Here is a 15,297-nt window from a genome sequence, read left to right on the forward strand (position 1 = left end):
ATGACACTGTGCATGCAGTAAACACATAATTATGTTTTCTCATGCTGGTGTAGCTGCTAGGATGTCAAGAAGGCACCCCATGCCTCCCCCTCCCTCCCATTCTGCCCCCAGGGTTGCACGTTCAGGGTTATGCACCCAGGAAGGGAGCCATTCAGAATGCAGAGTAGGTCCCTTGGAATTGATTACAAATAAGATATTGACAAGACAGGGTGTGGCACCTTCCCGGAGGCCAAGGTGGCCTTGGGTGTAGCACGTCTGCTTGGTCAGAAGGAAGCATTGGGGGGACTTGTCCTGAATTAGTCGCTGTGTTTATTTGGCTCGGATGGGGCGGGGGTGGTGGTCGAGGTGATGCTTTGTGGGCCTGAAGCACTTCCCAAGTTGCCTCTTCAGTTCCGCGAAGTTCGCCTGAGTGTTGATGCTCTTTTGCCTCAAGATTCTCTTTCTCATTTCTTTCCCTTTTGTCTTTTATCTGTGGCCCTTTGTACCTTCCTCCTGTGGTCGTGTGTTTTTGAAGAATAAAGAACTACTGTCTTTAATTTTCTGGGAAAATAAACAGGAAAAGACTCCTGACATTTTACCCATATTTCCTCTTGCTCCATCTGTCCCCATCGAACCTCCTGGTCGTTGAGGAAAAGTCCGGGTAAGAGTTGCCTGCAGAGGCCGGGGCCAGGTGGCCAGGCCAAGCCCAGTGGCTGGCAGCAGCTGTGTCCTCAAAAGATGGCAAAGAACATTTGCTCTGCCAAGAAACAGGTGTGTTTTCTCCACCCTGAAAGAGGAAGGGGCCCTTTCCAAAAAGAGGAAATGGGAGAAGACCTCAGTACCTCCATAAAACCTTCCAGAAGCTATGAGACCTGCTTTTTGGCAACACGCTGTGTGCAGAGACGGGGACCATGAATGGGACCTTCAGTCTTTCAGTGCAACTACTATATATATGTTTTTTAATATCAGTGGGGGCGATGGCTGTTTTAGAAACTTTACCCCACGAGTTGCCAAATAAGTTAATTTACCTGTTCCTCATAAAATATCCTATGAAAATAAACCTTCACTCCATTATAGAGTATAAGTAACGGGCCTCCTGCAGGCGAAATCAAAACTAGCCTGTAAAGAAGTTTTTCCCCCCTCCCCCCATTTTTTTGAGACATTGTCTTCTCGAACCAGCGTCATCCATATTATTAATCGCTTGTGGGGCTTTATACAGTATCACATTACTCCCTTGGAATTAAACTGCACATATGAAGTATGAAAAATGTACTTTTTTAAAACAGTAAAAAAGTCATTTCCTAGCATAATACCCAAAATAAAGTGCCATGGAGCCATTAGTAGTAAATTGAATTTTTTGGTGTGTAATTTGTACAAAAACTGACAAGTGCGAGCGCCCCTGATTTCCACCACCACCCCCCTCCCATCATTAGTCATTGGGTTTAGCGGACGCAGAGGTAGTAATCTGCAAGGGCAGGCATTTTGATGTCGACTTCAATTGCACACTTCATTTATTTGGACAGGGCACAGGCGGCAGCTTCTGTCACGCGGCATCACTGCACTATTAGCGAATTTCGCCCCAGGGCAGCTGGGATGCTGCGCTGGGGCAGATGTTCTTTTCAGCCTATTCAGTGACCATTCTTGGGGGTTGTTTACTGTTGCCATGGTGACTTTCATTTCCATAGCAGCAGCGCTGCTGTTTCTCAGAGGAAAATGAATTTAGTTATAAAGGGATAATATTTTTTCCTCTGTCTCTATATAACCTGCCATCTGTCAACTGGTGGATCAGTAAGGATTCAGAAACCTATTAAGAATTATAGCAGCGAGGTGATGAGTATTTTTTTTGTCCCATATTAAAAGCAGTAATAGATGTGGAAGCAAACCTCAACACCATAACTTTAATGTTTTCTTTATATATTAAGTGTGTGTGTGTGTGTGTGTGTGTGTGTTTTTAATGCCTTCATTACCTCTACCACCACTGTGTGCACACACACCATCTCATAAAGTACAATTTACATTCTGCTGACAGATGGAAATGACCCGATGTCTTGTTTGTATCTCACTAGACGCAGGTATATTTAGGGCTTTCTCTTTTCGGTGCTGTGAGCTTCGGCAGTTCATCAAAGACTCCTATAGCTAAATGTCCCGTTATCACCCCACTCCTCCATGCCAGGCGAGCAAGCTGTAGGGGTGCATAGATCAGCAACTTATCAGGAACATACAGTCCAGATTATGAAATTAGCAAAATGAGGAAGGACCATGCTTTGTCTGAGAAACTTACTAACCTGCCTCTTACATCTCATTCTAGAATACCTTTCTTCCTCTCAAATGCAAATGGGAAGAAAGTCACCTTTGGGACAGCTCATCTTGTTCCCAGATTGTTTTTTTCTCTGTTGCTTTCATAAACTGTAACTTGCAGGGGGAAAAAACACACACAGACACCGGCCCCGTTGTAAATAATGTTATTTATTGGTTGATTTTTCCAGATCCTGACATTGATGCTGCCAGTGCCATGATGCTTTTGAATACTCCCCCTGAGATACAAGCAGGTTGTGAGTAGATATTTCTATAGCCTACAGCACCGTAGCTTGTGAACTTAACCTTCTCATTTATATACCAGGCCATAGGAAGAACTAATGCTCAAGTAGAACTTCCCTTATAGAATCACTTTAAAACATAACCTGAGTGCGTGATTACATGCATATGCCTACAGACATGTGGCCACGCCTATGTGTGAATGAAAGCATAGGTATGTTTCCAAGATGACAAAGTTTTAATATAATTTCAGGGCTTAAGACTTGGGGGAAGGGAAGCAGACCCTATAATGAATCCCCACAGAGGGAACTTCCTTTCTCCTCTAGGAATAGTTCCTGTGAGTTTGTAGTATCTGCTAGAAAAGGTTTTGTGGGGCCAGCTTAACCGTTATGGAACGGAGCAGTGCCCATTTTTAGAAATTTCTTTCCCCTTTGGGACCTCATTAATAGCAGGCTACCATTTTATAGCTAGAGAGAAGAGGAAAGTCTGGCAAGGTGGATATGCAGGAACTTGAAGTAGCCTTGAAACGAACCATCATGGTGCCTCCCGCCCCATCCCCACCAGCCTTCTAAGCTGTCATAGAGAAAGGCCGGGCTAATTTAGCCAAGCAGGGCTCCTGTCTTCACCGGCTTTTGGCCACTGAGTAATGTGAAGCTTGAAATAGCACTTTTCCTTCCTTGAACTTCTGTTGTGTTTTTTCCCACCTCTGAGCTACACCTTAGAAAGGTCTTCTTCCCGAGTGATGAAAAATGACCTTAAATGGAGATATCTGTCTGCCTCCCTCCTCTTCGACTTGAAGCTAGCTCCCCAGCCCACATTTCACCCCCCACCAGGACCCTGTTGAGCGGAAGCCAGCTCACTTACTGGGATCTGCTCAGGACGTTGCTGCCTTGCAGCCTCCTGTTGACGGAACACACTGATTGGGGATCTGCAGACGCCAGCATGACACTTTCCAGGGTCTGGTGCCCAGCAGGCTCATTCTTGGGGCTGGACCTTCAGCTCATTGGGGGCTACCTGGCCTCCTGAGTCAGGGAATCCCCAACCTTCATATTTGGGTGCTTTTGTTAATAGTGGACCGATGTGGAGTTCCAGACCATCCTTCATAGCCCTCCACTGGGCACAGCCTTCCCCAGAGCTTTGGGGAATTTGATTCTATCTTGTCTGCTTCCTTCTTTCAAAAGACCCGAGAGATGTGGCCACATCTCAGGAGAGACCCATCCCTCTGTCAGGGACTGCCGTTACCTGCTCCAAAAGATGTGGCATTCCCTTTCTTTCCTTGCTAATCTCAGATTGCCAGCAGCTGGAGTATTAGAGGCTGCCCACACCTCCGAGACGCAAAGATCACTGCTAAGCACTCGTGTAACTGGTACAGTCCAGTAACTAGCAGTTAGCCTGTAATGTGGTTTTTAAATGATGTTTGAAGTTGCAGAGAAATTGAAAACAAAAAACTCTGTTCTCAGTTGACATTGCAGGAAGAGCACAGACAGATTGTAACCACGTTAGAGTCTGCAGTGGTTTTGAGAATCAGGTTGCATGACTTAACATGAGGAAAACGTACATTTTTCATCAGAGCCGTGGAAGATTCGGGAGCATCTTCCTTAGCACCCGGCCACTGTGCACAGGGATCGCTGGCATAAGGAAATGCTTTTGATGAACCAGAATGATGGAATTAAGAGGGAAAGAGGCAGGGGGATTGGGTATTAACAGATCCCTGGCAGCCTCCATGAAGTCCATTATTAGTGGATTCTTGAGCACAGGTTAGAAGAGAAACAAGATTGATCTTGACTTGTTGACAGGCTAACGGTTTTTGATGTTTTCATGGCTAAATGAACTTCTCCCCACTCCCTCACTATAACGCCCAAGCGATAAATAATTCTTTTTTCAGGGTATCCATAGTCTTAGTTGCATGGAAATGCTGAATTTGAGTTTCAAAAGATCCATGTTTACGTGTCAAAGCTGTAGGGCATGCTCAGAAGGCTTTCTTCCTGCCTCAGTCTTAGCACTGTGAGAAATCAAGCCTTGGCCCAGCCATCGTAAAAGCCCCAGGCCAAGGAGAGGGCTCCAGGGTCCTAGAAGGAAGGAACCAGGAAGCCCACAAAAGTCGTGGAAGGGGTGGCCCATTGGCAAGAGCTGCCAAGAGGAAATGTAAAGGCTAGGGAGACGGTAGGATCACCACCTTCGTATTCTCCGTCCCGTCTGGCCCCAGTCTCTAATAAAATCCCCTCGTGGTCAAGCTAGTGCATGGTCAACAGGCCAGAGCAAAGCCCTGAAGATGCGAACAGGACTTTAGGAAAGAAGTGAACATTCATTGAGTGTCTGCGGTGTGCACGTGGGAAGCCAGGAGGCCACTGGTCAGCCTGGAGTCGGGGGGCGTTGGGGGGGGAGGTTGATCTTCTCTTAGCATTTCTCGGCTTCCCTCTTCCTCACCCTCCCCTTGTTCTTATTTTATGTTGCCTGTTTCTTTTCCTGGGTTTCGGTGAGTGCCTGGCACCCCGAAGGGAGAAGGGGTAAAGACTTTCCGTGATGCAGCCCCCATCCCCCTGCCCCACCAGCTTCGCCCAAAGCCTGGAAAGAGTAGGTGGTGATTCCTCACCAACAAGGTTCAGAGGCAGCAGACACCCAGCCACAGTGGCAGAGGGCGGGCAGTTTGCCTCGTGTTGTCCGTGCGCGTGTGTCCCCGTGTGGATTGTGTGCGCAGCGGTCAGCCATCCCCTCTGCCCACGCATGGGGAGCACAGCCTCGCCTCTGCACGGAGCTGCCTGTGTTCCGCCCCCTGGGCTGGGCTGTGGCCGAGCTCTGTTTACAGAGCCTCCTCATGCACTATTTATGGCCCCTTGTTTTCCCCTCCTGGGCTGCGTGATGCAGCTTGAACAGGGGCCACCAGCCGAGTCTGTCTGCTGCTGTCACTTCCAACAGTAAGAGCCTGGCTTGGGCGGCTTGAAAGGTTTTTCCTTTGCCATCAACCTTTGTAGCCAACCCCACTTAAGGTCACCATTCAGCAGCCATGTCGATTATTTCCTCTCCTTCCCTGCACCTGGCACCTGCCAAGCTGGCCCGGGGCTGGCACACCAGCCCCCATCCCTAGTCCAAGCTAAGTAGATGGTATAAAAGAAGCTTCTCAAGGAACTGGTGAGAATCCCAGTCAGCCAAGCCCCTTTATTTTTGAGGGGTCCCGCAGAGCCTCAAGGGAGCTCAGCCTCCCCCAGACGCTGCCCCTTGTATTACTTGAGCTGGCTCCTTCTGGGTCCCATCAGTCTCTCCTGGCAACCTGAGGCTTCACTTTCAATGAGGCAGCTGAGTGCATTTAATGAAAACCACAGGCTTCAACATTTTGTCCCCACCCCCACGCCCAGGAGCCCCAGCGATGACGTGATCTTCTCCAGACTTTGCCACTTTGCAGCATGGGGAACATTCTAGAAGGTGTGCTGTTGTGTCTTGCATGCGCTATAGGACACTACTTCTAGCAAATTCAGCACAGGACATTGCTGCCTCATGACCTCTTAAACTTTGGATTATGCTTCCAGATCCATCCACCTGTCCCCCCCCCCCAACATAAAAGTGGCTACATAGAATAGTCCCAGTTTCTAGATTCTGCTTAAGTACCTGCTTTGCTGTTCCCCTCTGACAAGCCCTGTGAGTCATCTTTAGCCCCAATGGAGGGATTGTTAGGAAGTCAGATCACCATTACTCACCTTCAGAGGCTTATGTAATCCCTAGTTGGAACGCTCCCAGAGAGGAACTCTGGAATAATAAACAAAACAACAAAAATGGGACGGCAGAGGAGAGGGAAGGAGGCAGCGTTCCACACACCCCTGGAACTAGATTGTGTGTCCAACACACCAGGCACTGGAGAAGAAAGGCGACCTCGGTGGAGGCTTCCCCATTCCAGCCCCCTCCCCGGCTTCTCTCCAAGTAAGCAGGTGGAACGTCCCACTTCAGGAAGGGGAAGGATGATTGGAAGCGCTTGCTGCTCAGCTTATGGTCTCTGGTAGCGTCAGCCAGGGCTGCCCTCCAAAGGCAGCAGGAGCTCAGAGGTTACTTTGAGAAGCCGTGAAAAATCAAGGAGGCTGGGGAGGCTGGGGAGGCTGGGATGGAGATGTGCTGAGGGTGGCAGAATGGAGGCAAGTGTGTCTTGTGCCTTAGACATTTTTCTTGGGTCCTCCAGGTGATCACACTTAGATCACGGTGAGCGGTGCTGCCTGGTTCAATTCTCTTTGTGTGTGTGTTACTTTCTTGTTAAAAATAAGTAGTCTTGGAGTGACCACACTATTAGAGAAAGGGCGTGATCAGCAAGAAGTGGGAGCCCTGGGGCCCCTGTCCTTGGCGCCTCGTCCCAGCAACTCAAGAATCTCAGAGATGCATCTTCTCATGTATAAAAGCTGAACGTTGAACTGATCTTACAGAAAAGGAGTGTTGCTGGAGGCCTGTGCCCCTTGAAGTGACAGCCACAGGCATATCCAGTTTGTCACTGTCCTCCTCTCCACGGGAGGGCTGGAGCCATGGTACAATTTCAGTACAATTTCAATGCGTTGGGTGGGACAGGCTCCGTCTCTAGGTATTCTGATTCACCCTGAGGGCAACACAGAGGAAAAGGAAGGGAAAGCTAGACCGTGCCGATAGGAAACCGGTTGAGGAATGGATTCTTGCTCCCTCGGAGTCCCCAGAATCAAAAATTAGTTCAATATAGCCCTCACAGACATTTTAGACTGGCTGCGATTCGTTTTCCAGAAGCCACGTTCCTGACGCTCAGGGATGGAGACAGGAAGGAGGAAATAGGGGAGGGTGGTTAAGTGTCACAGCTGGCTTCTGGCAGCCGGTGAGCAAATAGGAACACATCGCCATCCCAACATGAAGAGCACCACCAGTGATAAGGACTGAGGAGTGCCAGGGTTGGTTTGCAGAAGCAGCGTTCGGTTGCAGCTCATTTGAGAGCAAACTCCAGGAGTCAGGAGAAGAGCCTGGTTTCTGTGCCAGAAGTCTGTGAGGTTCAGGAAACGGCTCAGGGAAAGCTTGTTAGTGCTGCGGGACAGCTTTGTCCGGGAGATTCTCTTTGAAGTGAATACACTTCATTAATCAGGACGATGTGGGCAAAGGCGGAGGTGGGGATATCTCCAAAGCATAAAAGTCTGGAAGAATTTCCCCCTTAGGCCCTGTTCGTTATAATTAGCAAGAGGAAGGCAGAGAGATGGCATGGGATAGTAAGGATGAACAAGATGGTGATGGCGAGCTTATACGATGGACCGGCCGCTGAGCTAAGTAATTTATATCAGTCGTCTTATTTCATATTCAACAACATTCCTATGAGCTGTGTTTATGCCGCGTTTGCAGGCGAGGAAACTGAGGCATAATGCACTTGCCCAAAGCTGCAGAGCTCGTGGTGAGGCAAGGCTTTGGGGTGGACAGAGGCCATGTTGCCCTGAGCTTGCACTCTTAACCACCGCAGAGTACTTCTTCCCTGGAGGCTGAGATGAGGTGAGAAGCAGCAAAAGACACTCGTCCCCAGTCTGTGCTCACTGAGGACTGGTTTCCTTTCTTTGTTCCCTACGTGCTGGGCATGCCCTTGGGGCGTAACGGTTCTAGGCTCTTGGGCAGAAGATTCTGGGCTTGGGCCAGTGTCCTTGGGCTTGGTTTTCTCCTTTGGCAGGCAGATGACTCCCTGGCCATGCCCAGAGTCCAGAGAACCTGTGCTCTATGACTCCCATCTGCTGTCTTCACTTTCCAGGGTGCCCCAGTCTTTGTCCCAGGAATTTAGGCGTTCTAGGCATTTCCCACAGGGGTGACTCCGACATGGGAACAGAAGCGCCATAAGAGCTGTCATTGCTCTTCCAGCTATGTTCTGTGACCAGGAAGATGGCTACGTTCTTCCACCATGGTCTGGGTTTGTCCTGTTCTGTTCTTTTTTTTTTTTTTTCCTAATTTTTATTTCTGAGAGAGAGACAGCATGAGCAGAGGAGGGTCAGAGAGAGAGGGAGATACAGAGTCTGAAGCAGGCCCCAGGCTCTGAGCTAGCTGTCACCACAGAGCCTGATGCGGGGCTCGAGCCCACAAACCGTGTGATCATGACCTGAGCCGAAGTCGGATGCTTAACCGACTGAGCCACCCAGGCACCCCTGTCCTGTTCTGTTCTTAGGGACTTTGGGCTCACCTGGAATGGAGGCTGCCTCAGGGTGCTCAGGGGGTGTTGATTTTGTTTATGATGACAACGACTAAGATGTATTTTCTATAATAGTAGTGCCTTTAATAACTCAGCGAAATCTCCACTCTGTGAGATAAATACCATTTCTGTCCCCATCCTCTGAAGTGGCTTGCTCAGGGGACCCAGGCAGTAAATGACAGAGATGGGATGCAGACCCAGAGATGGGATGCAGAGATGGTGTTAGGCCCCTCAAACATCAGAGTCTGGCTCTCATCAACCGTGCTGCAGACCATTTCCCTGCTCAGAACCCTCTAATGGTTTTCCCCACATCCATGGGATGAAGCCCAAACACTCCTCCTCCCTGCAGAGGACCGTATGCTTTAGCTAAACCAGTTTTTGTTCTTGTGCACATTGTAATTTTTATTACTTCCAGACCTTGTATTTCTCATTCCTCTGCCTTTGAATGCCAACTCCGATTGGAGTTCACAGGAAGTCTTCCCAGATACCCTTCTTCAGGTTAGGCGTCTCCGTCCTTCATGCCTATAGGCCTCTCGCCATAGTATATTTCCATTGCCTCTCTAATTCTCCGTCTGTCCCACTTAGCTGTGGTGAGCTGGTGTGTCCCCTACATGGAATACATAAGCAGGTACTTGGTATGTTAATCCATTTATCGATACAGTCTATGTGATACTGTACTAATTTTGCTGGCAAGAATTATAACTATGGTATAGATTTTAAGTATTTACTCTCTTTTTTTATGTTTTTATTTCTTTCTGAGAGAGAAAGAGAGATACAGCGTGAGCAGGGGAGGGTCAGAGAGAGAGGGAGACACAGAATCCAAAGCAGGTTCCAGACTCTGAGCTAGCTGTCAGCACAGAGCCCGACACGGGGCCTGAACCCACGAACCGTGAGATCATGACCTGAGCCAAAGTCGGACTCTTAACCGACTGAGCCACCAAGGCACCCCAGATTTTAAGTATTTAAGTGGTTTTAACAAGTAGTCGTTTCTATCAGATTTGCTCTGTGTTCTAGATGAGATCCCAGTGACAGAAATCCTCACTAGTTTGATCAGAATGGGAGTAAGCCTGTCGTTTATGACCATTTCAAAGAGACTACCTACCGTACAGCAGGATAACTGAAAACCCTTTCCCACAGTCTCCAAGACAGACAGGCGAACAAAAAGCCTCTCTTTTCAAACAACCCAAAGCACCTGTCTACAGACTCTAGCGTCCTACTGATTGCTGTGTGCCTGTCCTTGGGAATTAGTGAGATTTTTCCTCTGATATTTTCTTCTAAAAGTCTTATCATTTTAATCCTTACATGTACATGATGATCCATTTCTAATGAACTTCCGTGTATGGCATGAGGTAAGGGACCGAGGCTCATTTTTTTCCTGAACGGAGCGCCAGTTGTTGTAACCACCACCACCCTCCCCCCCGCCCCCGTTGTGTTGTCTGGCTACCTCTGCCAAAGGTCTGTTGGCCACATATTCGTGGGCCTATTTCTGGATTCTGTTTTCTTCCTTGATCTGTGTGTCTGTGTTTACACCAATACCACTCTGTCTTGTAGCTGTGGGGGAGGTCTTGAAATGCGTAATGTAGATCAGTTAATAGAAATTGTAGATACTCTTCTTTAGAACTCATCAACTAAGCAAAATAGGATACTTACCTCCACTATGACATTATAACAGGTTTCATGCTTTGAGATACCAAGTATCTCCTGTCTCAGATGATCTATCTGAAATCAGGCTGGTAATCAGGGGCGGGTAAGAGTCCTGATCTTGTTCAGCCGACTGTCACAGTTAAATATGGTAAGAGAACAGAAAGATTCTGGACCCCTGGGCTGCATTAGTAGTACTGGTTTTGGCGTTGGGTTTTGTCTCCTATCCACCCTTTATCAAACTCAGTAGCAAGGGCCTTACACAAACCTGGAAGAGAAATAGCAGAAATACTAGCAAGAGCCACAGAATTCTCTGGGAATTGGTCTATATAACATTATCTGTATTCAGGAGTGAGCATCCATCCTGCATGGAAGACTCTAGTTCAAGGTCTGGAATATTTATGGAAACGTGTCCTTAGAGGCCTAAACATCACAGGAGTAAAGAGTCTGTGTTTTTTAAAGAGTGTTCTACATAAATAAAACTGACTTTAAAACTTAATATCCAGAAGGGTTTTCATTTTTGAATGTACAATTTTCTAGAGCCTTTTTTGACATGGCTTTTGTTTGATAAGGCAGGATTTATCTACCTTGTCTCTGGATGAGACAAGGGCCCCCAGGGACCCAGCCAGAGCTCTGGGGACTTAGGACGCTGATGGCAGACAGGTTCCTAGGACGCTGTTCAGAGAAGGAAGAAAGGGTTTCAGTAACTTGCACAAAGTCACTCCAGAGAAACTGAAATGAAATCTAAGACTCCAAGCCCTGCCTCAGTGCTTCACGACGCGTGCCTGGCCCTGTAGACACACGGACAAGTGTTGGTCGTACAGTAAGAATGTTGCCTTGAACCTAATGAAACCGCTGTCCAGGAGGTCGTAAAAGAAGGACAACTGGGCGTGTCCTGTGGTTCCCCTGTCATGTAAATCCTCGTATAGGGGTGAGGCCACTGTGGGTTTGTATGGAAACTGACATGATCTGATGGTCACTGTCAAAAATTCGGCTCACGATTGCACCAGGGATGTGTGTGTGTAGGAGAAGGCGGGATGGCAAGAGAACTCTCAGGAGATTTGCTTTGGGGAAGCTTCAAGGAAGGAGGCACTGGGCCCTCCAGAGTGGGCTGTCCGTGGTTCTAAGACAGGAGCCAGAGCAACCCAGCCCGCTGTCCACTCGCAGCCATGCTGAGGAAGGGTCCTTCCTTGGGCGGCAGAGATATTGTGAACACACACGGTGTTGTGAGCACTGAAGTGCCAAGCAGCTTATAAAATCAGCTTTGCTATTCTTTTGCCTCTCTTGTCGGGTTAAGGACAAGTAGAAAGATGTTCTCAGCTTCTGACCATGACCAGAGAAGCATGACGAAATGGTTTTGTTTGGTCATTGCTACTCGACTTGGGTTAGTGTTCTCAAGATCTTGTTAGGGTCTGACTGGAAATAAAGGCTTATATTTAATAAATGCAAGAAAGTAATGTTTGAAGCCTGCTTTTTAAAACTCACCCTTTTTTAAACCAGTGCATCAATAATTTCATTGTAAGGTATTGGTCTGACACGGCTGACCGAATCTCTTTCTTGAGGCGTGGCATCTTTCTTTCCCCTCCGGTGAGCATGCGTGTGTGTGTGTGTGTGTGTGTGTGTGTGTCTCTGTTGCTGCTCACTCTCTGTGCCTATAATAATCCCTTTCTCTCTCTCTTTCTCTCTTTCTGGTGTATCCAAAATTTCTGACTCAAAACAGAAAGGTTCACAGTTGAATTCATGTGTGGCATCTTCTTCCCTTTTTGTTTTTCCAGTTCCTCCAGGAGTGATACAAAATGGAGCACGGGTTCTGAGCCGCGGGCTGTTTCCTGGAGTTCGGCCGTTGCCAATCACTCCCATTGGAATGACGGCAGCTGTGAGGTAAGGGAGGCACTCACTGGGCAAGGAGTAGGAAGGGCATCATGTATCCCGGGGCCACCTGGGATGCAGAGGACCAGCCTCTAAGGAGTGAAGACAAATAAACCTGGTTTGGGTGTTGAGAAAAGGCAAAGTGACTCCAATCTGGCTTCGCCTTCTGGGCTCAAATTATCTTGATCTCTTTCCAGATGAGGAGATGAAGACAAATTAAGATTTTTTTTTTTGTAAGAAGGTGGGGCAAGGTGGGTAGAAGGAAGTGGTGAGCAAGTTGTTCATTAGATTCTAGGCTAACTGGTCTACCACTAAAATGAAATGCAAAATCATGTGTGAAAAGTGCCTTCGGTAAGTGGGATAAAAATAACAGGTGGTATTCATTCCCCTGCTTCCAAGAATCAGGTCAGTTGCCAAACCACGTGAACCCTTCCTTGGGAAATTTCCTTCTTCCATCCTTCTTATCTCCACTGCCGGCCCTGGATTAGGGTCTCTCGCTAGCTTAGACCTTTCACATGTGCCAGTGTGGATGCTGCCTCCCATTCTCCTGCTGCTTCTCTGCCCATTCCCGCCCACCCATCAGCCACTGCCAGACTGACTTCCTAAATTGTGCCTCTCCAGCTGTCTGCAGAAACACCTTCCATGGCTCCCACACATCAGCCTGACATTACCCCTGTCCTCCTGTCTCCTCGAACCAAATCTGTTCCCCAGATATGTCCGGTATTGGCCCATCTTATCCATTTGGTTGCCTCTGTGTAGACTTCCCTCAGCCTCCACAGGTACCTCCTTCAGGGTCCATCACAAAAATGATTGCTTCACAAAGCTTTTCTGAGCATGGCCTCTGAGGTAACCCTGGATGAATTTCCCTTTCTTTTGAAAGCCCCCATATTTTGGTTGTGGCCCTTTAATGGGTGACTCTGTGTAGTAAAATTCCTCTGTATCCTCCTGTGTCGTCTATGGTTCGCTTGCCATAGACGGGCTGAGTCTCACTTGGCTGATGCCTCCTCAGGTTTGCCCAGGCTCTTGCTGGGAAGGCCCATCACCCTGAGCTGTGCCCCTCCACAGCATCATCTCCTTGCTCACTTGGCACTTCTAGATTAAGTTTGCACCTGAAGGCCAGTTTTCTTTCATAGTGTGTCATGTCCCAGAGCAAACCACCCCAGAAAGTCTGTTAGCTGGGGCCTGAGGGAGATACCACGTCAAGCTCATTCATGTGAAGCAACCATGTGGCGCTTTCCCACTCACTCTTCCGGCAAACCAGCCTTCTCTTCCATCTCAGGATGGAAGTCCCTCAGTCTTCCGGGCAGACACTGGTGTCTAGGACCTGATAAGAAAAGAATTTGGTTGGAATTAGAATAGTAATAGAGTTAGAAAACCACTTTTCATTTCTGCTAGCCCAACATGATGATACTTTCCAAAACTATATGGAAGGGTCTCTCTATTATACTTCTCTAGGATCTTTCTTGGTTGTCTGTAGATCAATAGTTCTTTAGTTCTTAAATGATAAGCCTCTTGACGAAGCCAAAGTATCAATGCCTTTGCCTCACATTATGAGAGAGACATATTCCATATTCTGTTCCTCCTTAACATCTTTTCTGCTTACCTCCTAGCTTACCTTTTTGGTTGGCCAGACTTTGAGACTTTAGACTGTATTCATGGGGAGCAACAATCCCTGTTCATTAGCATGTTCTAAGTGTAGATTTCAGGTTGTTGTGTTGAGCAGTCTTTCAGTACCTGCCACGTGGATCTGGATGTGGCTTCAGCCGCTCCTCGTAGAAGGTACAGAAGAGCCAGAACATGGTGGGAGAGACCTGAGACCACGTTGGCCTTCAGTGGGAGTCACCCCGTAATATAATTTTTACTATACCCTCGTAGTGTAAAGTATCATAATTTTACTGATTGGTAGTCCCAAGAGGCATTATTTAAAATATTTTTTTTTCTGGTTATGTTCTGGTTAGAATATAACAAAACACCACAGCAAAACAATGAAGTCTTGTTTCTGGTTAAAGAGCTGCCGCTTATGCAGTCCGGTTCAGTGAGCACCTCACTTTGGCTCTTCCACAGTAAAAGACCACAAAACAGTTCCAGGTGCAGTCAGGAGGCAGAAATCACACTAGGTATTCAAACAGGGAGACGGTTATGTTAAGAACAATTAACCAGGTAGGAAGTTATTAACCAGGTAACTGGAAAGGTGAAGAGAGAACTCCAGGTGTCCTGGAGAGGGTGGTCACTGGAAGGAGCCCCATCCCCTCGGGCTAAGAGAAGAAAGGGAAGCGGTTGGGATGGTTGCCCTGTGGGGGTGGGGCTGAGACCTCAGAAGAGGAGCTGGGGGCAGGGATCTAGACCTCTGAGGGGTACCCTTAACCATGGCTAGAGTCTCTGATCGCAGAGGAGCGATCTGTAGAAGGACCAGAGGGGTCTTAGGAGATCTCCTGCTGGTCCAAGCCCTCTAAGGAAACATGAAGAAGTTGGTTCTAGAAGCGTTAGGAGGCCCACAGCTGGATTCAGCAGCTACAACAGGAATGAACTGCCACTACGAGTGAACAGGACACACACAAGAAGGAGCATGCGCTTTCTTCCTCCACCCCCTTCCCAGACTTTCCGTGGCACCTCCTATTCTCCCAGCCTAACGTGTGGCTTGCACAGCCCAGCCCCAGCCACAGCCTTTGAAACACTGTAAAAGGGTGGGTTTGAGGCTGAGTGACAGTAGCTTCAAAATGGCACGTGTCTGTCCACTATGAAAGCACGCGTGGTCTCAGAGGGACCCTCCTGAGCGTCAGAGAAATTTTCAATAAATGCGGAACTGCTGTTGGCAAAAACTAGACAGGTTACCCTAAGGACGAGATAACCAGTAAAGAAAACCATTGCGCATTACCAATGCATTGTCCAAATACCAGTTCCACCTCAGTTTTAGGAGAAATGAAGGAGGGAGAGGAGTGTTGCATGTTCTCTGTAAGGTCAAGGACCCTTGCTCATAATAAATACTTTGCCTTCTTAAATGTCCCAAATGCCCGGCAAATAATAGGCACTGAGATGCTTTCAGAAAGAATAAACATAAACATAGCCACGGAGGTATCTGAGGAATTGATGTCTGTCTAAAACCCACTAATGAGTGTTCC

General features: G+C 47.9%; 1 protein-coding gene across 3 annotated transcripts in view; it reads left to right on the forward strand.

The window, feature by feature from the left end:
• The window catches only part of FOXN3 (forkhead box N3), a 235,549-nt gene that overhangs the window by 208,711 nt on the left and 11,541 nt on the right, over nucleotides 1–15,297 (forward strand). The window contains exons 5-6 of one of the 3 annotated variants that reach the window (XM_077780862.1): nucleotides 2,466–2,531; nucleotides 12,085–12,190. In XM_077780862.1, coding sequence (XP_077636988.1) covers nucleotides 2,466–2,531; nucleotides 12,085–12,190 — 172 coding nt within the window. The remainder of the gene's footprint in view (nucleotides 1–2,465; nucleotides 2,532–12,084; nucleotides 12,191–15,297) is intronic. The other 2 variants (XM_077780863.1, XM_077780864.1) reach the window with 2 other exon arrangements.

This window comes from Crocuta crocuta, unplaced genomic scaffold, assembly GCF_008692635.1.
Source record: "Crocuta crocuta isolate KB4526 unplaced genomic scaffold, BGI_CrCroc_1.0 scaffold299, whole genome shotgun sequence".
In the NCBI taxonomy this organism is placed as follows: Eukaryota; Metazoa; Chordata; class Mammalia; order Carnivora; family Hyaenidae; genus Crocuta; species Crocuta crocuta.